Source organism: Enoplosus armatus, chromosome 10 (assembly GCF_043641665.1).
Source record: "Enoplosus armatus isolate fEnoArm2 chromosome 10, fEnoArm2.hap1, whole genome shotgun sequence".
Classification (NCBI taxonomy): Eukaryota; Metazoa; Chordata; class Actinopteri; order Centrarchiformes; family Enoplosidae; genus Enoplosus; species Enoplosus armatus.
This window is the reverse complement of record NC_092189.1, coordinates 14,619,393-14,645,878: the sequence shown is the minus strand read 5'-3', so window position 1 is coordinate 14,645,878 and position 26,486 is coordinate 14,619,393. Positions and strand designations below refer to the sequence as shown.

The window sequence follows — 26,486 nt, the reverse complement described above, 5'->3', positions numbered from 1 at the left end:
CGTTGCTGAGTGTGTTATTTGCATTATTTTTTCTGTTTTTTTCACATTTACTGAAGTGAATGACTCCACTGTGCCCTTTAGTAAAAAATGCAACTTTCTTGTGTCTAGTGACAATTGATAATAACGGGCAGCACTTCTGGTGAGATTTCAATCAGGCTGACTTGGTATTTAGTTAACAAGGTTGGATCAGGTCAGGACCAGGTTGGTCAGCTGATTCAAACATGTCCCCCTCCTTCATACTGTGGGAAACTGAGTGACAGCCAAACGACATCAACAGATGGAATGACCTTTATCCACCGTAGCGTTTAGGCCTCAGCTGCTTCAAACGTGACATTTAACACGACCTTGATCCAAAACTTAATTTAACAGCATAACAGTAGAGTTCTGTTGACATACGACTCAATCAGAATATCTAAACGACGTCTTGAGTAAAGTTTCCCACTTGTTGGGCAGATAACTTTGGTCTTGCTATAATTTACTGTGAGTGATGAGAGAGAGCCAAATCTGAATCAAAGGACATCTGCTAGCCCCGCCCACTTCTTCCACAGCCGACCAATGGGACGCGAGTGTCGAAGTTCACAGTTTTTCTCGCGTTCAGTCTTCTTAAATCCCCTGTCTTCCAGATAGTAGTCGGCCATTTCAACTCCACAGGCAAACCCCACCGACTCCAACCTAGCGGGACTGATAACATCTGAAGATGAGTGAACAAGCTGTTTCCTTCGCCAAGGACTTTCTGGCCGGTGGTATTGCCGCTGCCATCTCCAAAACAGCTGTAGCCCCCATCGAGAGAGTCAAGCTTCTTCTCCAGGTAAGAGTTATTTTACTTTATTAGTTGCAGCTGTTAATTAGATGCTGCCTGCGCGTGTCTGCAGCACAAAACTGATGGTGTCACTTTGCAGCATTTTGTTGCCGGTGTTCCAGTGACTTCTAAAGGGGTGGGGGGTGAGTTTAACAAGATGTAACGAGATGTTAATGCAAAAGAGATAGTGTAAAGATGCTGCATTGTCAGCTGGAGTCTAAACAGTAAACCGGAGCAGCTCTGTCATAGTTTGGTGCAGGCGCAGATGAGGAATCAGCATTATCAGACCTGTTACGTAATACACTGGCCAGCGAGCTGCAGCCTCACCAGGCAAAAATGCAGTGTGTTATTAAAGGCAGACATGGCCATCCGTTGTGACTGTTGTCTGCAAAAGTGCTCATCTTTAATGACTGGACTTAAGTTTGGCTTGACAACAAGACAAGGTCACAGCAAGGTTTGCACCATTGTACTGCTGCATTGGGCCTGGGCTCAGCAGAAGCAGCAGCAGGAGGGGCTGTGAATTGTTGAATGGATGCCATCAGAGTAGTACTCTGGCACATGGCTGCAAATGTGTCTGTCAGACAGACACATGAATGGCATCTGTGTCCTCACCAATTATTCAAGTTAGAAGGTTAACAGGTTAAAGGTAGATGCTTGTTCACACTGAAGAAATGGGCTGTGTCAAACTTGGTCTGCTTTTCCTGCCGTCATCCAGCTTTCATCACTTTGTCATCTCTAATGCTCTGCCGTATCTCTGCTTTGATTACAGGTACAACATGCCAGCAGGCAGATTACAGCTGACAAGCAGTACAAGGGCATCATCGACTGTGTCGTCCGTATCCCAAAAGAGCAGGGCTTCCTCTCGTTCTGGAGAGGGAACCTGGCCAACGTCATCCGATACTTCCCCACTCAGGCCCTCAACTTTGCTTTCAAGGACAAGTACAAGAAGATTTTCCTCGACGGCGTGGACAAGCACACACAGTTCTGGAGATACTTTGCAGGTAACCTGGCGTCTGGCGGCGCTGCCGGAGCCACGTCACTCTGTTTCGTCTACCCCCTCGACTTCGCCAGAACACGTCTGGCTGCTGATGTCGGCAAAGCCGGAACGGAGCGTGAGTTCAAAGGCCTGGGAGACTGCTTGGTGAAGATCTCCAGGTCTGATGGCATCAAGGGTCTGTACCAGGGCTTCAGCGTTTCAGTGCAGGGAATTATCATCTACAGAGCTGCTTACTTTGGCGTTTACGACACAGCAAAGGGTGAGTTCTCATTATCATTCACTGCAAAGCTTGATGTATCTGTTCCCAGTGGACCTCCTCGCCTTTAAGACGTTAGTTAACCCTACTGATTGACGTTTCTCTTTATAGGCATGCTTCCAGACCCCAAGAACACACACATTTTTGTTAGCTGGATGATCGCCCAGTCTGTGACTGCGGTCGCTGGTCTCGTGTCCTACCCCTTTGACACAGTCCGTCGTCGTATGATGATGCAGTCTGGACGCAAAGGCGGTAATAAACACAATATATTAAACTTTCTGTTTTTGCTTTTACTAGAATAAAGGTGTGATGTCTTTTTTTATAATTTTGTTTTTCACCCTCAGCTGACATCATGTACTCTGGCACCCTCGACTGCTGGAGGAAGATTGCGCGTGACGAAGGCTCCAAGGCCTTCTTCAAGGGAGCGTGGTCTAACGTGCTCAGAGGCATGGGGGGCGCCTTCGTGCTCGTCTTGTATGATGAGCTTAAGAAAGTCATCTAAGTTGTTTTTTTGTATGTCCACTGTTCTTGTTGTGAAGTTTAACTGTAACATATCTTGTACATTTGGAAGGACTTAAATGCGGCGCTATATTTATAGGGACCAACTAGTATTTTCTACTAGTTGTACTGGGGGAATCTGTTATGCACTCTTCTCTTGGCCCATGCTTTTCTTTTTTTTGTTTTGCCCCTCACCAGATTGTCATTCCCTGATCGCAGGAACCTTACCGGAAAAAGAGAAATAAATGCAATCTACTGAACGAGTGTCCTGTCTGGTTTTGAAATGTAATGTCCTCTATGAAGGGTACCATTACAGACAGAGTGTGGCCCATGTTGCTTCAGGAAGCCATTTGGCAGCCTCCTGTGTGAAATGTAAGCTTAGATCTGCAGAGGTCTTCCAGGTTGTAGTTGGGGTCGAGCCAAAATCAGCTGAGAAAGTTGACCTGCTGACAATATTCAAACTGAGGCATGCTTGCAGAAAAGTGATACGCAGGAAGTTGGGAGCTTTACCAGTTGATTTTAAATATAATGATACTTCAGCAGAACAGTTTTCTCAAGTGACTTCCTGCAGAGAAACAACCTGCAGCAAGGTGGATTAATCCAACCCTCTAAATATATTTTTATCTCCTGCCAAACCTCATCTGACTCCAACTGGTGTGACTGAGGGCTTTAACCTTGAGCTGTTTTATTATTCACCAATATGACACACCTGTCCATGTTATTTACTATCATGGTCAAGTGCTCTCTAGATCTCTGCCAATGAAAGTGTGTAAAAGCGTGACTCCATATTCTCAGCAAAGAAGCAAAATGCGCTGAGACGGGTGCGTAGTTGGGTTTCCGGCTAGCGTTGATGTGTATTATAAGGGGTGTCATAAATTGGATTCCTCCTGATACATGATCCTGCCGACTGTAAAGAAGCACATGATTGTAGCCTCACAGGATAGGACATGCTGTACATCTTGGCAGCTCTAACAAGGGTGTCGACTGGCCTTTCTGTAAAAGCAGATGGTAATCTTTGTGCTGCCTGTCCAAATGTGGGACGTTTTCATTATGTCAAAACGGCTCTCCACACTGAGCATTTTCTTGACATCTTAAATGTCTGCAGTACATTTAAACGATTTGGACTCCGACACAACGCTATCTGATCATAATACTGTCACTTTGTATTATGATCTGCATGTTGGCTCTGAGGTCACAGGTCCACTTGGCAGCTTTGATCAGTCTTCAGCCATTTTCATTGACCAATTAAAGAGCTGCTGCCCCCTGGGAAAATTATCTATCCATTTCAGGATAAAAAAAATTAAGACACTGTTTCGATTAAGAGGCTATTTGACATATGTGGTCTGAAATTCTTATTAGCAATGACTTAAAAAATGCCTGTAACCAAGGTTACAGACTAATAACAGTAGTCAAGTTCTCTGTCTGCTGCGGGCTTTTAACATCACACAGATCCTCTTGAGTATTCAGTCAATGCAGCTGTAATTACTCTTATTGAAAATGTGACTACATAATTGGAGTCTGTGAGACTAAGTTCTATTAGGGTCCACAATATTAGTTCAGCTTTGAACCACCATTCACTCTCAAAGTTCATCAAAAGTTTAATTCTGTCACTGGACATGTCTCTGTCTAGTATTTTTCCCACACGATTCTTCACTTATGAACATAGTTATTAATAATACAAATTAACGTGTTTCTCTCTGTATTTAGTGTGAGTTTTGATTAGATTCACTTAGTTTAATAAGAGTGAAATGAACCAGCTACAGACAATGTGCATGTCTGAAGCTGATATCTTGATGTGGTCATCCTGTGAACTTGGGAAGCCGCTCTGCTTAACAAGTAGCCTAGTATGTAGACACAATCACTGTGTCTCGAACAGTGAGCCCAGACTGATCCTGAATGGAGGACATAGCCTCATTTTAGCAACACTATCAGATTACATGATTTACTCAGCTGGGTGTAGTCTAATCTCCTTTCAGTGATTCAGAAAGTCTTGGACTGCCGACCCAGAGAAATCTGTTTTAATACTGTTTTGACCACTCCGTCCCCAACAGTCCCTCTCAGCAGGTAGCACGGAGTTAATCCTTCATTCAGCAAGCGTTTCTCTACGGCTGCTCCATTACAACTTTAACAGGGATTAGATAATGAGAACCAACAGGGATCACAGCCATTCACATACTGTCTGTCTGTCTGTCTGTGGCTTTAGATATACGCCTTGAGGTCAAGTCAGGGTTACAAGTCAGATGAGTGCAGTCTGCGTTTCAGTTTGCAGTGGGATTTATTTTGCTGGTAGGCTGCAATGATCCGAAATGTGCACTTGAATTCATATTTCTCAGTATTTAGAGACAATAACTCCTGAAAACATGTTCTGTTTATGCAAAGTTTCAAAAGTTTTGATTGTGACTTCATAATTTCAAAATGTATAAATAAGTCTGCATTTCATCATGAAACATTTGGATAACTGCAGACCACACCAGTGTGACACCCACTGACTGAAAAAGGCACACATTGAGGTCAAGAAGAGTCCTATTTTCAAATCAACATGATGAAAAACATTAAGATGTATCTTAGTTAATGTTTCAGCCCTTAAGCTGCCAGTACTTCCAACATTAAATGTCTTAATATTACAAATAGGAACACCTGCTGTAACCTCTTTGTGTTTGAGGCCGAGTGGAGGATGAAGTAGCAGTACCACAGTGCAGAGCACTTAATGATGCATTAATGTGTAAGTGGCATTTTATATATAAAAAAATCATAAAAATCTTAATTTGTTCAGTAACTATAACTAAAAAATAATGAAGTGAAGTAAAAAGAACAATACCCCCCCCCCCGTAGTGAAGTAGAAGTATAAAGTAGTTTAAAATGAAAATACTCAAGTAAAGTTCAAGTATTGTTGAGTAAATGTACTTGGTTACGTGGTTACTGCTGTGATCTACTCTTAAAAGGGGACTTGATAGTCAGGGTCAGCGTGGATCCACATGGAGGTCTTTGGATCACCGAAGCTACCCTTCACAGTAAAAGCCTCCTGTCAGGCAGCCTGTTGCGTAATCTCAGCTGTTAGACAGAATTACGTCATCGCCCCACCGGTTCATGACCTCAGTGTTTTCCGCTCACGAGGACAAACAGCACAGAGATGACTTGTTAATAAATGATACAGTTTAAAGGCCGTATGATTTTTGATCGTCGGGCCTCAAGTAGCTCATTGTCTGTTACATGTTACACAGAATATGTGCTGATTGAATCATATCTTTAATAGCGCACCAGCCTTTCTGATAAATATGTTTCGTTATGATGTTGATCATAGACCCCTATTTAATACTTATTTAATAAGGAGATTTAGTTTGAATGTTTTCGCCTCAAGCATAAATATCGTTTTAGAGTTTATTCACTGCATTTTTAATGTGGCTATTCATCATTTTCTCCTTTGCAGACGTACATTTTTTGACAGTTGGCTTTGCTGCTCTGTATGTTGTTTAATTATAGACCTATTAATCATATATCCCTGTGTTTTGATTGATAATGCAAGATCGATGGTATTCAGATCAAACTGTATCGTCATATCAAAATCAAAAGCTTCTGTGTTTAGATGAAGAGCAGTGTTAGCGCCACCTTGTGGTATTAAACAGGCTGCTGCTGCCTTAAATTAATTCACAGCAGATGAATGTCAATGAGATTTAACCTCCTAAGACCCAAGCTCTATCTTAATTTCTCTTTGCTATTTGGGCTTATTGGGACCTGATAAGTATAAAAACTAAGCATCATCTTTTGACATGATGTGGTTCCATATAAGCAGAATTAAGTATTATGGTATAACCCAAAATGTGATGTCCACGCATTTGGATGCCAGGTCTTAGGAGGTTAAAGCATGTTTTAACAGATAACTTCAGCAACGCTCAACCAGAAACTCTGACAAAGCTACTTTATATTTTATATTATATTTATGTAACTTAAACAGTTCTGTACCAAAATCATTAAAACTGATTTAATGTAATGTACTATATCTAAGGTAGGCTATGTATTAATTTGTCTGTTTATTTTAATTATCTGTGGATCATTGTGATGATGGCTGTGATTGAATAATTCAATCGGACAATAAAACAAGTAACAAGTAAATCTGGAGTAGATGAACAGAATCACTACAGACGTTTAAATCTTCTCCCAACATTATCTCAGTCTGGACAACTTTATGAGAATAATTTCTTCCCTTCATGCTCTCACTGATAATTTCACCTGTTCTCAGTTACTTTAAAACATCATTTCAGTATGATGAGATGATCATAATATAACTGTGTTTTCGTGAGTCATACTGGAAGAAGGTAAACTTCTATGTGGTGGGAAAGTACATTTAGTCAAGTTCTGTACTTACAACTTTGAGGTACTTGTACTTTACTTGAGTATTTCCATTTTATGTTTTTTTTATACTTCTACTCAACTACATTTCAGAGGGAGATATTGTACTTTTAGTACTTATATTAAGACTTTACATTAGAAATCATTGATAAGATTATAAAATATGCTTAATTTCTAATTAATATTAATATTAAAGATTAAACCAGTGGTTCCCAGCCCTATTTGGCTTGAGACCTTTTATGAAAAAAGCAGAGTCTATGAGTTGATTACAGTTCCACCAAAGAGTGATTTACTCTCTAAACTTCTCAGATGGTTTCATTTGTTTGAGACCCAAAGAGGTCAGATTATCCATTATTTCACAAAAATGAACATAAATGAGCGTGGCAGAATTTAGGTTTTTCCTCTTTTATACCCCATTAATCATCTCACGACCCCAAACTGTATGAGAACAGTAGGCTACTTACACATTGTTGCCTCAGTATTAATAGTATGATATAACATAACCCTTTCATGCATGAATTATGACAGCCTCAGTCAGGATTTTTTCCCTAAGTGTTTTTATTTCTCTTTAGGCATGAAAAAAACAATTTAACTTCATTTTTTTCAAACGCTCATTTTTCAAAGTTCTTCACATGTCCACTCGGGTGGACAGCATGCGTTTGAGTTTTCTACTGAAGAAATATGTATTTAACACACCAATGAATAAAATGGAAATTTTAACAATTGTATTACTCCTTAGTTGTTACTTGATGTTACCAAATTTTATTTACCTGCAAGGGTCTCCTACTATAGAAGGATTGGCAAGTTATTCCTGAGCTGCTCAGCATTTCTGGCCTTCCGCTGGCCATCTTGGTTTTGAGACATTTGTGTTGCGCTTACAATGGCTGGCCAGTGAGTGGCAGTGTATGGGATGACGCACTAGCGTCCACTGTGGTGGTTGATGTGCAACTATACCATTAAAACCCATGCATATACAAGAAAACAGCTTTTGAATAGCTGTCCACTGTAGTGACCACTATGCGTGAAAGGGTTAATATAATATCAGTCACATTGACCATTTTACTGCAGAACCATTATTCTCTTTTACTTTTAATACATTTTGTTGATTATACTCCTGTACTTTTATTTAAACTTAGGATCCCAAAAGTGCTCCAAGATGGATGGATGGATGGATGGATCACCGCCACGCCCTCGGAGCTCCCTGCTGTCAGTTAAAGCTGTAACCTGAAGATGTTACATCCGGTTATAATCAACAGCAGGCACGCGGGGTCTGCAGCCAATCACAGCTCCGCTTTACCCAGTTTACTAAAGTTCGCTTGTTTTCCGCCGTTTGACTTCGCGTGAGGAGGAAAGCAGCGTCTTCCTCTCGGTGCTAAAGATGTGGCTGAACAAACCAGCACCTGCTACGTGCAACACTCACCGGCTCAAAGTGAGAGACGCGAGCAGAAAGAGCCTCTTGTGAGAAAAGAAGATGTATCTATGGCGCTTCTCCATCGCCATAACTCTCGGCTTGGTGTGGTATTTTTCAGACTGCGGCCGCACAGTGGCACAGTACTTGTTATGTTTCCTCTTTTGTTTTTCTACCCCGCTGTTGTTCTCAAACAGCGGGCGAGAAAGCGGCACTCAAACTGATGAAGAGACGAAGGGAAATCCACTCCAGGTGTTAAGTACATTTTGTATTTCTGCGTTGTCTTTTGTTGCAGGAGAGAGTTGCCTTTACGAGCACTGTTGCATGGTGAGAACAGAGGCATGTTTTAAGGAGTTAAATATTGAAAATGTGAGCGTGAGATGCAGCTGTAGATCATATTATACCACTTTAAACAGCCTTTCTAGTCTAATAATCGTTAATAAGTGAGATAAGTTTATTAATACGTAAATTGTTAATGTAGTAGTGATGTCTTTAAGGTCCTAATGAAAGTGTAAGTCAGTTATCTAACTTGTTTGCGAGGTTACACTAACACTTGAGCTGTGAGATTACTATTTAGTTAAATAAGTATTGTCACTCATAGCCAGAGGGGCATTTTTTTTTGTGCTGAGGTCTGAAAAACGTGTTTCCACTCGACACATAGCTCACTGTCACCCAGAGTTCAGCACCCGTGGTTACAGCCTTTTACTGTGTATTTAGTCCGCTCTGTCCCTGTTGGTTGACTAATTGTCTTGTGTTTTCCAGGAAACTGTTGAGGAAGAGTTGTTCGGTGACTTGAATGATGGAGAAAGCAGCGATCAGGCCGAACCACTGGAGTCTCAGTATCCACATGTGAAGAGGTCTCTACAGCAAGGTGAAGCCTGTTTTTCACAGAGGGAAATGTGTTTTTTTTTAAGTGGCGTAAGCACATTTTGTCTCCGTATGTTGCACTTTGCATGAAGATGTAAGTGAATGTTTAAAATTCAAGGTTCTGCTCTTGACTTCAGGGTGTTTTGTCAGCAGCTCTGTTTTGACTCGACACAGTTGAAAAAGGACAGTTTTGTATAGACACAGCTGCAGCTGGAGCTCATGTTACATGAAGCGAGGAGGGGCTTTAAGGAGAGACAAAGATGAAAAACACTCCCTCTCAATACATGGGCTGTGTTATGGCTGTGATGTGCTAAACAGCAAATGAGATATCTGGTTTTCGTGCCTCCATTATCACTTGTGTTTGCTTTGCATTTATTTTGTGCAGCGTTTATGAAATTGGTTTGTGTTGAGATTAAGATTAACATGAGAGCTCTGAATGAGCTCAGTTTCTTTGAGAGAAAGTAAACCTGTATTTCATGCTCTCTACAGTCAGATTTGTCAAGGTTTACGTTAGACCTTGAAAACCATTGACAAACTGTGGAAGTGAGAAAGGTAAAATAAGCTTTTGGCAATGATAAGTCATTGAAAGCAATATTTCCTTCAGTCATAAATATAGCTCTCATATTCAAATGCATGAGCTGCTAACCATCTGGAGTCCAGGCTGATATCTATGCATCCATTGTTCAACTGTCCTTGGTATGCTTTTTTTTGGCACAAGTCTGACTTCTCATGTTGTCAGTTTCAAAGTATAAAGCTACCAGGAACCGCAAAATACCTGAACAATGCCACACGTTCATATAAAAATGTACAAATCTTTAGTCAAAATAACTCAATATTGTTACAGAACAGTTTTAGGTTGTAAAAAAAGGTTATTTCACTATTTATAAACACAAATACAGCAGAAAAATGTAATACATAAAACTAGAATACTCTTATTCCAACTTGTTTTTGTGCCCTTTTTTTCATTGAAAGTCTGTGTAAAATATGAATAATTCATAGTTTTCTTAGCTTTTCTCTACATTAATACAGTTAAGTTGCTGTAAATAAAACCGCGTGTTCGCCCATGAATAGACCATCCATCTCCATCTCACTATCAAAAAGGAAAATCCTGTCATGGACATTTTGAGTTTTGAAATGAATAATTTGAGTCATCTGCGTTTACGAAGGAGTTCAGAAGTAAAAAGAAAACAGAGCTTGAATTTCACAGCAGTGCTTGAGTTTGATGTTCAGGAGGAGAGCGTGGGAGTTTGGTGTTAATGTGAATTTCCTTTTGTGACGGCTCTCCTCAGTGTTTGAGTGCGCCTACGCTCAGCTGGTCCTGCCTTGGTACGACGTCCCCGAGCCATGTGAGCACCAGCCTCTGCACCAGGTGCTCAGCAGGGATTTTGACTTCGTAATTGAGCGGATCATTGAGAGAGCCAGAGACTTTGATGTTTGCCAGGCGGTGGTGGGCTCCATTCGGATTTTGACCCAGCACTTGCATAATGCGAAGCAGTCTGACAGGTGAGACTTTACACCTGCTTTCTCTCTTCAGTTACTCTTTGCACTCAATAATGTCTCTGAACTCTATAAATACCGCCATATTTTTTTATCACCCATGAATAATTAACCTTACTTTTACAAGATCATACCTGCAGTGACATCCTAATGGTGGTTCTCATGCTGAATGGTGTTTCAAGAGCAGCACATCCCATCAGATTTAGGATTTAGATGAAGCGATTGTCAGAGATTGGTGGTGATAAGCATCTATGATCCAGTGTAGCACTCACTAACGTCTCTTTTGCTTTCTGCTTCAGAGAGCTCTTGTTCACTTCCAGAGCAGAGGAGATCGCAGTTCTCCGAGAGTTTTCTGACACTCTGGTACGTAACCTTTTTCCCGAATCTCTCTGGGGCCAAGAAGTCAACCGCTGTGCCTTAAATGAGATCGTTGCCTTAAAGGGTAAGAAAGCATTAAATTCTCTCTCTGCAGGAGTACAGTGTTGCATAAGGGCTAAGCCTCCCATGACTTCTTTTTACAAGTGTGAATTGTATGTAATCCCTTATTGTCAGTGGCATTGTAGAGCTTAGGACATGAATTTTGGGTTACATAAAAGGAAGGCGCTTTCCACAGTGATTTGCCACTTCCCTTTAGGGGTTTGTCATTTTTAGTAACGGATAAAATGTTTTATCTCGTGAGAGTCTCGCTGTGATGTAGGTTTTTGCAATTATGCATGTAGCTCAGTTACGATAAGTGATGTAGTTGTAAAAAAAAAAAAAAACATCTGCATGTCCAGATTCCTTTTCATCTTGGCGGCTAGAAACGGCTCATTCCTGACAAAATTTCTGAACTCATAGATACACAAATGAGTTTTGCAGTAATTTGAAACAGTTGGAAAATGATACAGGGCTTTGCTTTTACAGTCAAAGTGATAATCCTGATCCTAATATTGTGATTGCGTCTTGATGATATGAGGAACACGAGTGATTATACTTATTTTCAACTACACATGACATTAATAGTCAAAAGAAATGTTAATAAAGGGCTGAAATGCCAAATTTACAGTAATAGTTTGGGAAATACACATATGTTCTTTCTTGCACGGATTAAACAAAGAAACAATACTCAACGTGTTAATTTGTGAGCTTTAGGGGTGAATTTTGTTTTCTTTGGACAGAGACAACCTAGTTTTCGGTTTTAATTCAAAGCTAAGCTAACCGGCTGCTGCTAACTCATGGCAAGAAAGCTAATTAGCATATTTTGGAAAATGTTAAACTATTTGTTATAAAACTGTCAATTGTGGAAGCTATTATTACTGACTGCAACGGTCAAAAACATGACTCATTACAATCCAATAATGTTGTCAAATGTGAATCTTGCGCCTCCTGATTTTAGTGTGTGTTTGTGTCATGACAGACAGAGAGTTTGTAGGATTAGTGTGATGGCTGTTGTCCTCAGGTTTGGGCCTGTTGATGACATGGCTGTCTGACCCCGACAACCTGAACCAGCTGGTGGTGAGCCAGCTTGACAGCGTGACCCCCAAAGGCTCGGCGGAGGAGCTGTGGGGATCAAACCTGGATCTAGCCTCTCACCGCCCCTCTTCACAGGAGGGCGACGACGAGGGCAGCGAAGTGTGAGTGGCTGTCATCTTCTGCAACCCCCGCTGGCTCCACGTAGTCATAGTGAGCCTCAAAGCAACGGCCGTGAGAGCCACCTGATGTGTTTGAAATTGGAACTGACCTGGTTTTGTTTGGTGGCTGTTTTTTTTTTGGTGGGGGGGGGGGGGGTGGCGGGGGGGATTTCTAGGAGCTTGGAGGGAGCAGGGATTTCAAACGGCACCAGGATCAAGGCCAGAAGGAAAGGTGTGTTTTTGTGATTGAGTTGTTGTAATTGCTTGTTTAGCTTAAAGCTCTGCGACACTTCAGGATGTGGTTTTCAGCTTTGACTGAGATAACAATTCAGATGAGGATGAATAAGACTTGAGAAAGGCAGATGGAGTAGTTTGTGTGTGTTTAGAGAATAGAGGACTGTTCTTGCATAACATCTTGTGCAACAGTTTGATGAATAGCAATGTGTTGTCAGCTATGTGACATTATCATTTTCTTTACCAGCCTGCCTTTTAGCACATAATTAATCCCCCATTTCTTTTGTTTGTTGGTCCAGGCAGCTAATTACACAAACAGCAAACTGAATGCCAAATAATTTCTGCGCTGTCTTCAAGCAACTCCTATCTCTTTGTATTGCAAACAATCCAAGTAATGATGACTGAATGAGAATTGATTATGCCATGATAATGAACGCTGTGAAATGATAAATCGGTGTATTTTCTTTAATGATCACATCATAAATCTGAAGAACCGCCACCATCTGTCATAATCTGTAAGAATAATTTAAATCTGATGGGATATTTAGTAATTGATAGGCCACCGCATTGATTGAAACATCAAAAGTTTGATTACTAATCATGTTTACATGTCTAATGAAATGTGGATTGTAATGTAATCTGGTGAGTAGCTTTTCTCACAAAATGTCCAACTATAGTGATGCTCAAAAGTTGTTGATGCAGAAAAACAAATGCAGATTTGTTGTTAAGGTGAAGATGAAGGTCAAGGTCGACTTAATTGCTATTCTCTCAGTTGTGTTTCTTCAGTGCTATGGTGGACACAATAAAAAAAAAAACCCCAGTCACAATAGAAAGTTAAAAAAAAAGGTAAAATACTGACGATATAAGTTGTGGAATTTCTTTGACTTTAAACTTGTAATTTTCAGGCAACAAGTTAAAAGAAGGATGGTCAAAATTTGTGGACAAGATGAAGTCCAACAAGGCCAAGAAGAAGAAGATGAAAAAGATGGAGCAGGAGCTGGTGATGAGGATCATGGCGATCCAGGGAGACGTGTCCAACGAGGACGATGTCAGCAGCAGGGAGGGCTCCGTTCACAGCCAGCAGGACTCTGACAGGGTGAGTCTGCTGCAGAAAACGCAATATATTAAACCGCGAGGAGGACAATTTGTGAAAACATGACAGATTCATTGTCGCTTTTTGGCCAAACACCATCAGGAGGACAGCGATCTGGAGAACTACCTGACAAGCGTCCAGGAGGACATGATGGAATTCAAGCTGTCATATGAGATGTGGCGCGTCGGCCGCTGGGCTGTCAGCATCCTTCATGTGAGTTATAAATATCAGTGGCAGTGTGGAATGTCCTGGAGGCTTGTTATCTGTCTGCTGAGGCTCTGTAAAAGCCTGTCCTGGGATGGTATGTTAATGTTTGAGCTGGAGGTTTGAGTAGGAGTTGACTGTGTTGTAGGCCGACTTTGAGGATGAGGAGCTAATCTTTACTGTTCACCTGGAGGAGAAGGACAGCCCTGAGAACCTACAGTGGGACATCAAGAAGACCTACATGGATGTTATATACTTCCGCAACAGATGGCAGGTAAAAGGCATATTGAAAGCCATGTTTTGTGGTTTTAAATGTATAATTTTCTGCTTCTAGCTGATATAATCCCCTCTGATATACACCCTGTTGCCAGTTCCAATGAGGGTACTAGGTTTAATAACAGAAGCACCTCTCTGTATAATGAAATACAGCACTGCAAACTACAGCCCTCCATGAAGGGAGGATTTATTGCTGGACTGTTATTAGACTGCATTAGATTTAGCTCGGTGTACCTAATAATAAACTGGAAACTGAGTGTAAAGCATACTGCTGAAAGGCAATAATTAAGAAAAGACTTGCTGCATACCAAAAAACTGATTATTTAACATTTGTGGAAAAGCGACATTGTGCTTAATAATTAGGCTCGCTTGTTATTGGCATTTCTAGAGGAATTAAAGGCATTTGAATCATTGACTTTATGTCCAAGTTGAAAGCCAGCAAACCAAACCATCGTGGCACACAAGGGAGATTGTGCCAATATATTGACGTCTTTGTAATTATTATCATAGAGCGTTTTTTAGGGAGTAATTACACTCACTGTTTCAGCTTGTCTCTGCCAGTGTAGAAAGATAGTTGTCAGGATGAGTGTGGGAGGGAATGGATGATGCGAAGGCAAGGTGTGTCCTCAGATCAAACGTCTGTTTAAAGAATATTTCACCTTTCTTCAAGCCGATCTCAAACCAATACTCACATGGTCATACATGCATTCAAAAAACTTTTTTGGTTACTTTAATCCTCTACATGCTGGTCATAAAGAGACGATGACCTCCTAATGCAATTCTAAAATATTTGCACTAAAAAGACTGTTACTGTGGAAGATACCCAGTTGATTTTTCCAACTGCCATGACTGAAGCCTCATATATATTTACACAGAGCAAGGACTGTGGATTTTGCTCCCATCTCATACACTGGGCACAACAGGAAGGAGTCTTTTCAGAACTAGTATGAACATCAGGAACAATTAAAGCGACCAAAAACTGTTTCAGTGTACACATGGACATTCGAGTATTGTTTTAAGATGGACTCAGATGGTGTCAGAGGTAACTAGACAAGAACTACCAGAACAATGAGGCAGTAGTTCCCACGAACTTGAAGAGCGACTTATTGTTTGGAAATGCCTTTCACACATTTCTAGCCCTGTATGAGGTTATTGCAGAAATGTCTACACAATGGCATGGATGAATATGTTTTATTATGTGGATGATATACGGCTTGAATATTGTGAATCCTGATACTTCATTTATTTTGTCAGAGCTGACAAATTTTACCCAGAATAGTTTTTTCAACAGTTGAAAATGACAAATTCACTTTGATGAACCAAAGTAATGCAGTCTAGTGATTAATTTCTGTTCGACAATTGAACGGGTGATTTTCTACAAACAACCAGATCTTTCAGTCTCACATCACAGCATCTGTCTGACAGGATTTTTTCCTTTTTGACTTGAGAGAAAAGAGTTTTTTACTGCTTCTTGAATTCAACTTTTGTGTATTATGGAATTTTATCACAATCATATGGGATACGGTTTTAAAACTTTTGCCAGATGTGGATTAGACCACGTACTGTTAGTCTCGAGGCTCTCTCGTGATAAAACACCCGTTTCTTTTATTCTCAGGACTCGGCCAGCCTGCCCACGATCCTGGTGCTGGAGGAGTCGGAGGTCAACGATGAGGTCAAAGAAGAAGCCAGAGTATCAGTGGAGCACTTCCTGCAGGTGGAAAACTTAAGACGCATTGACAGATAAACACTCCTGATCTTCATGACTCAACATTTGGTGATGTTCTTTTCCAGGAATTAGTTTCTGACAATCTGATCGGACACACTCAACCGGTTTTTCAGTTCCTCTGCCCACTTGACAAACTGCTGAATGAGGAGGAACATTATGGAGGCGTGTGGGGCCTTTTGAGCGGCTTGGCTTACTTCCTGACTCCAGGTCAGGAGGAAGAAGAGGTACAGTTTCTCATATGCTTGCTGACATCATAAAGAATGATTCTGGTTTATTACAACCCGGGGATTTCTTTTGTTCCTATTGGTAAGAGTAAGATTGTACTTACCAGAACACAGCGAGACGATCAAACAAACATATTTGTAAGAGGAAGCAAAGGCAAATATTAAAAGTATTCCTCAAACTGTCAGTGTAAACATCCGTCACTTTACAGACCCTGGTACAACTTTGACCTACTTTCCACGGTTGTACGCACAAACAGTTGTCATGTGCAGAAAGGGATTATTACTGACATCACTCACTTTTGTTTTGTTACTCCAAATATAACAGTTAAAATAATTTGGATGAACCGTTGGCTTGTGTTCAACTTGTTAGAGTAATGTTGCAACTAGTAACTTTATTGTAACCAATAAAACAATGACCAAAACTATGGAAATAAGTTATAAAGTACTGTAAGTACAAGTCATCTCCCATAATGCAACTTGGCAGCGTCTTGACCCTCCCTGCATGATAAATACCCACATCTTTCAAACTCTGCATCACCTGTTTGTAACACAAGCTGACATCATGTTGACGTCATCAGAGCCACAGATGATCCTTGTAACAAATAAACTAAACTTCAAGTGTAAAATCAGTGGAGTGCCCTTTAAAAATGCCTCACTGAATCAATATATATATATATGGGATTGTTTAGTTGCTGGTGTCTGCCCTAGGGTCAGCTTTCACAGCCTGATTGTTTTGTTTTTGTTTTTGTTTGCAGACCTCTAGCCCTCAGACAGAAGCCTCGAAAGAAATCACAATGCCATCTTTACAGCCAGAATCCACAGCTCTACCTTTAGAAAACCCTGGTGCCTCTACTGAGAAGGGCAATGATGTTCCCGGAGCTACAGTCCCAACTATTGTTATCTCCCAATATGATTCTCCTTCAGAGCCGCCTGAGGAAGCAGAGACAGCAAAGGAGGCGCAGCCTGCAAATGAAAACTGCTCCCAAGACAAAATGGAGGACTCTGAAAATCCCTTAACATCTCACTTTAAAATGATTTTCAAAGGACTGACCCGATCCAGGTCACAAGAGTCCCTGGTCTCAACAAAAAGCACCGGTGATGAAGACCCGTCCACGCCACACTACAGCCAAAATGAAGGCTTGCAGGGGGAGAGCGCAGAAGCCCCATTGTGGCATAATTTCAGCGTGAGGTCAAATAAAAAGGAGAAAATATGTTTCAAGATGTCAGGTGGAGGGAACAAGACTAAAGGGAAGGACCAGGGCACTTTGACACGAGGGGAGGAACCCCAGTGTCAGAAGAGCCAAGTCAACTGGGAGCAGCTGGAGGCGACCAAAGCTATATTTGATCTGCTGAAAGAAATATCTGGTTGGTTCAGTTCAACGCAGCATTAAGAGCTTCAGGATCACACCAGTGTTTTTGTATGTTGTAGCATACTGCAGCTTTTAAGATTGATTAATGTCTAAAACATGTAGACAGTTGTTTTAGTTCATTTCAGTAAGAAAATCGACCTGTAGAGACTTGACACTCGCCTGACAAAGCTAATCCTTTGCCGTGAACATTGAGTCTGCTTTATTAATCATCATGTGGTATTTTAAGGTGAAAGCATGGACTGTTTTGGGAGGTGCATTCATGTGCTTGTGCCGAGTCCAGGTTTGACACTTGGCAGCCAAACAGCATCGTATGCATAAAACAAGTTGTCAAAAATTAAACGTGACGACAGACAATAAGCAAACACCGACGTGACGAAAAGGATTTTGTTAATTTGGTAATCTCATGCACGGAAAGGTTTGTCTATGTAGATGCCTCATCAGACAGGTTGTTGGATATTTAAAATAGTCGAAGGTAACTGGATTTAATGTTAAGCTTACAACATGCTTCACCACTCATCCAAGACTCTTCATCAGGTGCATTTGTCAAATAATCTTTGAACTGCATTACTGTGAAACGCAATCTTGACCAAAAATAAGTAACGTTCTCTTTGATGAATTATCCATCACAAGCAATAGCTATAAAGGTTTCACATTGTACTGAAATAAACTAAAACTAGTTCACTGGAGGCTAAGAAGACAGCATTTAACAATCTAAACAGCTGGCAAGCTTGAAAAAGTCGTTGGCAGTCATGTTAAACCTGCATTGATCAATCATTTCTATCAATCAATATTTTTAATACTGACATTGAAAGGTCTCTAATGGTGCCAAAATTACGGAGAATTAACAAGTCGGGTCAAATCAATTTTATCTATGTAGGCAATAAATTTGCCTTGGTGGGAGAGAGCTTTACAATCTGTACAACATACAACACCCTTTACCCTCAGATTTATAAGGAAAATCACATCAACTCTGCAGCTACAGAGCTTTGTAGCCTTTTTTAGCTTTAGTTTTATGCTTGCACATTTACCATTTTAATCCCAGCTGACAGACAGACAAATCTGGCAAGTGGCTGGTGAACAGAGTTGAGCATCCAGTTGGCAAAGACTTTTTCTCAGGAGTTGTTTCTCCTCTCTGGCAAGCATTTATTAACACAGCTTTAGATATTCATGCACAGTTTGTGACAAATAAGCTAAAAATATTCTTTTTTTTTTAGGATGTTCTTGAAGATAAACCCAATGCTCTGTCTGTCTTAACAGGAAACTCAATCCTCATAAACATATTTGATGCCATTTTGAAACCTGTTATGCCCATTTTGAAAAAGTAAGTTTGGTGCTGACGTCCAACCCTTACAGATTCCAGTACTTGGATCTTTTCTTGTCAATGATCGACATCTGGTTGTGTTGTATTCTTCTCCAGAAAAGTGAACACTTTCCTAAACAAGATGAACCCAACAGAAGTGCAGATGGCCGCCTACATCGACACTCTACGTGACAAACAGTGGCCAGAGTCTCAACCAGCAGCACCTCCTCATCCTCTTCCTCCTCGCACCGACGAGGAGAAGAACAACACCAGGGACAGAGCGCACAGCCTGATCAATGCCAGATGTGGGTGACACCTTACTGCACTTAAATTCTTATCCAGTTATTATTTATAATAATCCATCTCAAATGTATTTTCATGTTCTCGCTGTAGATTCAAACTATCTTGTCCTGAAGAAGACGGACATGGAGTCTGTTTTTAATCTTTTCCAGGACAGTGAAGAAAACAAAACACTCGTATATGTGAGTATCTCAACATTTAATACCATTATATTATATTTAATTAATAATATTGTTTTATTTGGTATAGCATACACAATCTGCTCTGATTTTGTTGCCCTATCTTTCATAACAGCTGCTCCTTTCATTCCTATTGAGGGAATTTTTTCCCAATGAGCCGGCCCTAAATTTGAGCGCTGCTGCCCTGCAGAAAGTGACCAACTCCACCAACTGATCTGTGAATCCTCCTCTTTGTGTTTTTTAATGGTACTTTTTCAACATTTTTAGATTATCCAATTATTTATTGAACATCTTAAAATGCCTTTAAAATATTTGTGACCATTTCTGTATCCACGTCAGACACTCCTTAATGTCGTTTTTTTTTACCTCGAGCATATCAAACGTACTGTGAGCATTTTTGTCAATTTCCTTTAGTTTTTATTTTGTATAGTTGAACTGCATTTGTAAGGGATTAGCCCTGATTTATTTGTGTGTAAAATCAGTGGGAACCGGCATTGAATATTGTATTTTTATTGTCAAACTTAGAGGAGAAAGTAAAGTATCCATCATATTTACACTTTGAATTTCACAACTCACATTTTAATGTAAAATAATTTAAAATTTCCAAAATATTTTGTCACTTTGAGCACTTGTGTGGTGAGAGCGTTTGTATACTGGTTCATTTGGCTTGAAGTTTTATATACTAAAATATCTCACAATTGTTAATCACTTGTCAAAGTGGACGGTACCACTATCAAAGGACACTTGAAATAGTGTTAATGTAAATAACTTGAATTTATTCCAAATAAAATATTTTAATAAAAAGTTTTTTTTCAGTTGTATTTCAGCCTCCATGTATTTAAGTGAGTTTAAACTTCTCTTTAATGAAGCAGTAAATATAAGATGGAAATGAGTTGCTGGTGCCGCCATCTTATTTGCTCTGAAGCATCATTTGAGTTATGTATTGTTTCAGATGAGTTCAACAAGTTAATCCACTCGAGGGAAATCCTGTCGCTGAAGTGTGAGATGCATTCAAATAATTACAGAAAATACTAGACTAAAATGTTTTGGCAATATGCAGGCACTTTCACACTTTTTCTACTGGATTAAGCTACAACTTAATGTTGCAGAAGAATAAAAACATTCCCCAGATTCAGCATCTGATTGAAATTTTTTGCTGTTCAGCCAAAAAACTATGTATCCAACAACTTTGGCCGTGTTTCTATAACCCTTAATGGAAATGCTGTTTCTAACGCTCACACGATTTCATTATGGAAGCGTAACAGAATTAATTACAGGATTATTCTGGTCCAGGTCACAGGAGGGAGATTATCTGGCAGCGTTTTTATTTTTTATTCACTGAAGTTCCCCAGAGCCAGATAACAACAACACAGTGAACCAAACACTTACAGAAGGAAACTAGACGAGCTTATTTGATTCGTCTCAGCCTGAGGTGATGACTTGATGTTAATGTTAAAATGACAAACTCATGATGAAAATGTTAACGTGCAGGGGAGTATTCAGTCTGTCCTTTAATAACCTCTTAAACTTTGCTAGACTCAACACAGGTTCAGTCTTCACTCATTCATTTTGGTTGTCTACTGAATTTGAGGGTCAGAGTCCTCTTACACAATAGTTGAGAAAACAAGGTCCATTTAGAACCTATTCTGGAACTTTCAATAACATCACATGGGCCTCATCAGAAGATGGAGTCTGGCCAGTCCTCGACTTCATTGGCTCATGAAGTCCCAGTATAACTTCTAAATTAATGTCTTGCTGATGAACACGCAATAAAGGTTGACAACAGCTGTTAGGTTTTCACAGGAAGCAATCGTGAGAGTGTGAAGACAGTGTTGGACCACAAGGTCAATCATAGTGATTTGAATCAGAAAAGGATTAGACAGCATAAAAAACAGTTAGACCAAAGGTATAACAAAAATGTATTAGTATTGTAACAAGAAAACTGGATTAAAAACAGTGTTTACTATAGCTGTCAAAAGAGTCCCTTGCACCAGGAAGAAGCCAAGTAGGCTATCACCAGTGGAAAATAAACAGCAAGTCCCCAGAGGAAGTAATTAATCTAGAAAAATAAAAATACACAAACACAGAGAAGCACAAGTGAAAACAATTAGCCCAACAGTATTTAGGTTAGCTGTTAACAGTGTGTTGTATTAGCACCACATCAGCCTCAGACAGCTTGTATAAAGGCTTGGTTATACATGGTTAGCAGTAAACTCAAATTTACTTTATCAAATAATAAAGTAAATAAAACTGTTTTTAAATGTTTATTCATGTAAAAGTATGTATTTGTGTGTGCTGGTTTGGTCGCACATCTGACAAAATGGTGGATGTAACAATGTCAGTTAAACGGTTGCTACTAGCAACAGAATGTTCAACTGAAACCAACTGCTGGTGGCACTGGTGGTTTTTCTCAACCATCTTTAGTTTCCAAAGATACCTAATATGTCAGGCTGAATTTGGGGGGGACATTTGTTTAAAAAGATGCACAAGACATCTAGAATATCAACATTTGATTGCATGGTTCTGCCATAAAAAACAGCCGGGTTTGCATATGTCACTCAGTTTAAGAATAATATATAGCCTACCATTAATGAAGAGTTGGAACAAGCATATGTGATAGGGTCCGAAAATGTTAAAATTTCCATTTACACTTACGTTTCCATGACAAGTGGGCAACTACATGTGCTGATGAACAACACCACCTACCACCACCACCACCACCCATGAAGTGTCCTTGAGCAGCTCGCAGTGCTGCAGTTGCTCCTCCACACCAGCAGGTGGCAGCTCTGTGATCAACAGCAGCAAGCAGCCCGCTATGTTCGCTAATCCAAGATGTCTGCGCCCTGAAGAATGCTGCTAACGGCGTGAAGGTACAGGACAAGTGACAGGTATGATATCACTGACGTTTATGTCGTCTCTTCAGAGTTTAACACGGTCCTCTTTGACCCGTTATAAAGGTTTAAAGCTGTTTATTGTGATACTCGGAGTGTTAATGCAGGTAACGTGCGTGTAGCTTCTTGTCGTTCAATGTGACTGGACACAAAGTGTTTCTGCTGTGCGTCACGCTGCGTGTGTTTGGTTAGTATATGAAATATAACATTATGCTGTTCATACATCAGTGTTGTAGTTGTTCTTCATCACGTGGTTTGATGAATTAAACGGGTTCCTAAAGGAAAAGAGTCTGAAACAAATCTTTAAAGCTCAGCATTCATGGTGTTCAGAGTCGAGCTGGAAGCAAAGTCAAAGCTCCCGTTGATGCTGAAACGTGTTCAGTTTGATTGTTGTCATTAGTCTCTTGTGCCTTTTTGAAAAGTCCCTGTAAACGTATTTTCTCTAATCTTTATACTATGAGCAAGGAGGACCTACATAAGCACAAGAAGAACTTTTGCTTATTTTACTTTAGACATTTCTGTATTTGTGTTTTTGTTTGTCCTTTATTAGTTAGAAGTGGGGGAGGCTCAATTGGAACAAAAACATGTCGTGTACATGCATGCACCAAGCATTTAGAGTGATTTAAACCAAACTCTGATCACATTTGTGGGGTTCTTTGCTCATGTTGTCAGGCCACTGTCAATCACATCTGATCACACAACCACACAGTCTTGAAGAAGCAGATTACATGAGATTTTGAGTGTTAATAAACATTACCTAAGGAACCTTCACTTCTATTGTTGCATATTTTATCATGTATATTTAATGTTATAAAGAAGTACTTCGGATTTGAAAGATTTGAGGGCCTTTGACCAAAAGACAACAAGATTCTTCTGCTATATTGACATTGAACTTGAGAGAAAATAGGCTTCTCCATATTTTAGTTGAGGTGTGATGAGCAGCATCTTTATCTATTCTTCTGTCAAAAGTCTTTTACCTTACTAACTTGAATCTTGATCTTAATTTGCAGACATTTGGCAGGAAAAGCACACATGGAACTAAATGACATTAATGATGGCTTAATTATTGCAATGCAGTGCAGCAATGAATGGTGTTATTAGTTACATCTGTGTTTGACAAGTGAACAGGTTTCACTCCAGCTTTTTTCCCCCGGTTATGTGTAATCCCCTGCATCCTCACCCCTGACCTACTAGTGTCAGTCATGCCGTAAACCTGCCAGTTCATACCTGATTATTTTTTCTATCTCCCCTAAGCATCAGAGAAACCACTGTATGTCCTGTTAGTATGGAACATGTGTGTTATTGGTCGACCAAGATGATTTACACCATGGCCATTGAAAATATTCGATTCTAATTGGCTGGGATCAACTTTTAGTAACCTGACTGTATAACCGGAGAGCCATGAAGTATGTGTTTGTTTGCAGGTCTAAATTAAAGTGCCAATATTAAATTGTAGGTGAACACAGCAACAGGTGGTGGTTATAACATTAGCTGCTCAGTCAGAGCCACGCAGGTTTAATTTCAAACGTATTTGATATTTGCGTGATTCTGGATGTCCAAATCAACAAACAGTTGGATGAGGAAAGAGAGGACTTTTAAAAATGAGGAAGCTGGTAGCCTTCCCCCGCTTTTTGGCGTCGGATTATTCGAAGCACAGCTTGTTAGATGTTGCATACTTAACCCATGAAAAGCTCATAAAGATATACTAAAAATTACCCATTTGAACAAAACAATTTCTTTTGTTTGGAACCCCTCATCACAGTTTGTTTATGAGTTGCTTGCAAGGAGTTCAATGGAAGAGTGATTTTCCCCTCACAGAGTATTTTCGCAAAAAAAGATTGGAGTCACAAAAATAAACATGATCTTGTGTCGCTGATGTTTTTTCAGCATCTTGCAACCTCAGGGGGTCCCGCCCCAGAGGTTGGAAACCACTGGTCTATGCCTGAATGGTTTAAACATTTTAGAGAACATCAGTGACAAAAGATTTCCAGCCCAAAGTGTTTAAAAATGCTGAATCATTTCCTAACTGCACATCTTTTGCTCCAAAATCGCCATCTAAATTTAGCTTCCTCCAGATTCCTTGTAGCTAGGGAGTGATTCAAGTTTGACCCCTGTTGATTCTGGTCTCCGTCTCTAAGCTCACTAACCACCCACACTATTAGATATTAATCAAACCTTCCCGATATTCTGAACTTGAAGTCCAGCTGCAGCAGGAGCTCAGACCCGGGGAGGCAGATGGCTCCAGAGTTCAGAGGGTTTACTGTCACATTCTGGCTGCAGTCACACTTGGCTTGCAGTTTCTGAGCTGTAATTCTGAAGACTGGATTTTATAATGTCAGAGCCTTGTGTATCCACACATGTTGCCTAGAGATGGCTTTGATTATCCTGTGTGTGTGTGTGTGTGTGTGTGTGTGTGTGTGTGTGTGTGTGTGTGTGTGTGTGTGTGTGTGTGTGTGTGTGTGTGTGTGATCATCTAAATCTGTGACTGCATTGCTTTTCTTCCTCTCCCTCCACTGGCATTACTTGTTTACGTGTTGTTGCTGAATGTCATCCCCAGCATATGAGCAATGAAAATGTCTTTTTGCTCCTTCTTGTACAGTCAGGCAATATAAATCAGGTATCCAGACATAAAACTTCATATATCCTGTTGTGAACTGGAAGTTTAACATTACAGTTGAGCCTCTAATGAAACTTTAGCCTGTTTCGTGACTCACCAGTCAGTGGGTTTCATGTGCTTTATGCTCAGATAATTGAAAAAAACTGACAGCTATGTTGCCACAACATATAAATCATGCTGCCTGCCTGCAGAATATATCAGAGGATGATCTGAAAGGAGTGCTGTTTTCCTTTTTTTTTATATTTCTCAAGCACCGTCTCTTCTGCTGATGCTCCATTGTTGCTGTTTTAGATTTATTCCAAGTACAGACAGTTTGTAACACATTCTGTCTTTCCATTCAAACACGATGGGGGAGAATGAAATGTAATTCAGGGAAGCCAATGAAGAAAAGGGCCTCCCTGGGATTTGAATACAGACAAGCAGAGATAATGCATGCAGGGAGTTTCGACTGGGAAACATCACTATTCAACTACAAGGTCCTGGCTGAACCCAGAATGCAGTGATGGGCATGTATGTGCTGCTTCAGTAGTCAACTTGACGCATAACAGCATTAAAACGTGCAGAGGACGACTGCTGCCTTATTTTTGCACAGTGACTGCTTAACAAGAGGAAGACAAGTGAACAAGCGAACTTTTGTGCCCAAGATGTGTGCTTGGGTGTTATATTTTGATATAAACGGCCTCTACTCCTCTGGGAAGACTTTCCACAAGATTTTAGAACCTGGCTGCAGAGATTTGCTCTCATTCAGCCACAAGAACACTCCTGAGGTCGGGCACAGATGTCGGCCAATACGGCCTGACTCACAGTTGGCGCTCGAGTTCATACCAGAGGCGTTGGATGGGGTTGAGGTCAGGGCTCTGTGCAAGAAAACCATTTCTTTGTGGCCCTGGACTTTTTCATGTTGGCACAGCAAAGACCCAGGAGCACACTGCTGCCTTAAAATATCATTGTATGCTGTAGCATTTAGATTTCATTAGAAATTTTAAAAAAAATGAAGCAAACCATGACAAACAGCCCCACACACAATTATGTTGGCAGAAATAAGTATAATTTATTAGTCACCAAGAACGGCAGTTGAGTGTTTTGTATGGGAAGACTGAAATAAGACATTTTATGATTTCTTTTGGGCTTTAAAACATGTAGAGAACAGAAAACTGATGAATATTTTGCCAACTTCTTAGATGAGAGGTGAAATGATTAGTTAGTTAATGATTAGTAGATTGACTGAAAATGAATCATTAACTATCTTTATAATGGATTAGTTAGAAAAAATGCAAATATGCAAACATTTGATGAAAACAATTAATTTGAAGACTGAAACCAATAATTGATTGATCCCATAAATAACTGATAGATTAGTAGTGGCAGCTTTAATTTTGTAGTATAAGGATTTCCTTTAATTGGAACTAAGGGGCTTAAGGGCCGAAACTACACTAAAGTAGGTGTAGAGGGGTGTCCACCTACTTTTGGCCGTATAGTGTTTGTTATGATATACACTCGGCCTGATGAATATATATCCTTTATTTAACCAGAGGAGTGTCGCTGAGAGCCACGCTCTCTTTTTTTAGGAAGCGTTCACAAGCCAACTGCTTCTCTAGCCTTTAGACCACCACTGCCCCAACATATATCAGCACAGATATCGCCATATTTGTCAGCCGATGAGTAACTACAAACTGCAGTACAAAAACTCCAAAGACATGTTTACAGTTTCACTGTTTCATGGATTGTTTACCAGAGTACTGACAAGTTTATTTTTGAATCTTAAAATGTGTTGTTCAGTACATATCTTTGTC

The 26,486-nt window shown here is 40.2% G+C and overlaps 3 protein-coding genes across 4 annotated transcripts in view; all 3 read left to right on the top strand.

Moving 5' to 3' along the window:
• Nucleotides 1–658: 658 nt before the first annotated feature.
• Nucleotides 659–2,810, top strand: slc25a5 (solute carrier family 25 member 5). Of its 2 annotated transcripts, XM_070912841.1 has the most exons (5): nt 659–808; nt 1,569–2,055; nt 2,164–2,304; nt 2,397–2,565; nt 2,749–2,810. In XM_070912841.1, the coding sequence occupies exons 1-4, from the start codon at nt 698–700 to the stop codon at nt 2,552–2,554; spliced, it is 897 nt and encodes a 298-aa protein (XP_070768942.1). In that variant the 5' UTR covers nt 659–697; the 3' UTR covers nt 2,555–2,565; nt 2,749–2,810. The 2 variants fall into 2 exon arrangements, with proteins under 2 accessions (XP_070768942.1, XP_070768941.1); XM_070912840.1 differs by having other exon boundaries at nt 2,397–2,810.
• Nucleotides 2,811–8,368: 5,558 nt separating this feature from the next.
• LOC139291824 (uncharacterized) lies at nt 8,369–19,959 on the top strand. Its single transcript, XM_070913930.1, has 16 exons — nt 8,369–8,557; nt 9,068–9,176; nt 10,462–10,675; nt 10,969–11,111; nt 12,108–12,282; nt 12,456–12,511; nt 13,419–13,609; nt 13,712–13,819; nt 13,959–14,084; nt 15,702–15,800; nt 15,878–16,036; nt 16,792–17,401; nt 18,664–18,727; nt 18,824–19,011; nt 19,100–19,188; nt 19,301–19,959. Exons 1-16 carry the CDS (start codon nt 8,369–8,371, stop codon nt 19,397–19,399), a joined length of 2,619 nt encoding a protein of 872 aa, XP_070770031.1. The 3' UTR covers nt 19,400–19,959.
• Nucleotides 19,960–22,003: 2,044 nt separating this feature from the next.
• mrpl11 (mitochondrial ribosomal protein L11) overlaps nt 22,004–26,486 on the top strand; it is a 37,397-nt gene continuing 32,914 nt past the window's right edge. The window contains exon 1 of the mRNA XM_070913507.1: nt 22,004–22,073. The gene's annotated coding sequence lies outside the window, so the exon portion shown is untranslated. The remainder of the gene's footprint in view (nt 22,074–26,486) is intronic.

Excerpts from the sequence above, each read along its gene's own strand:
- slc25a5 (XM_070912841.1), top strand. The coding sequence starts at position 698 with ATGAGTGAACAAGCTGTTTCCTTCGCCAAGGACTTTCTGGCCGGTGGT. Across the intron at positions 2,056-2,163 it reads CGTTTACGACACAGCAAAGG|GCATGCTTCCAGACCCCAAG; the intron begins GTGAGTTCTCAT and ends TTCTCTTTATAG. Across the intron at positions 2,305-2,396 it reads GCAGTCTGGACGCAAAGGCG|CTGACATCATGTACTCTGGC; the intron begins GTAATAAACACA and ends TTTCACCCTCAG.
- LOC139291824 (XM_070913930.1), top strand. The coding sequence starts at position 8,369 with ATGTATCTATGGCGCTTCTCCATCGCCATAACTCTCGGCTTGGTGTGG. Across the intron at positions 9,177-10,461 it reads GAAGAGGTCTCTACAGCAAG|TGTTTGAGTGCGCCTACGCT; the intron begins GTGAAGCCTGTT and ends GGCTCTCCTCAG. Across the intron at positions 12,283-12,455 it reads GACGACGAGGGCAGCGAAGT|GAGCTTGGAGGGAGCAGGGA; the intron begins GTGAGTGGCTGT and ends GGGGATTTCTAG.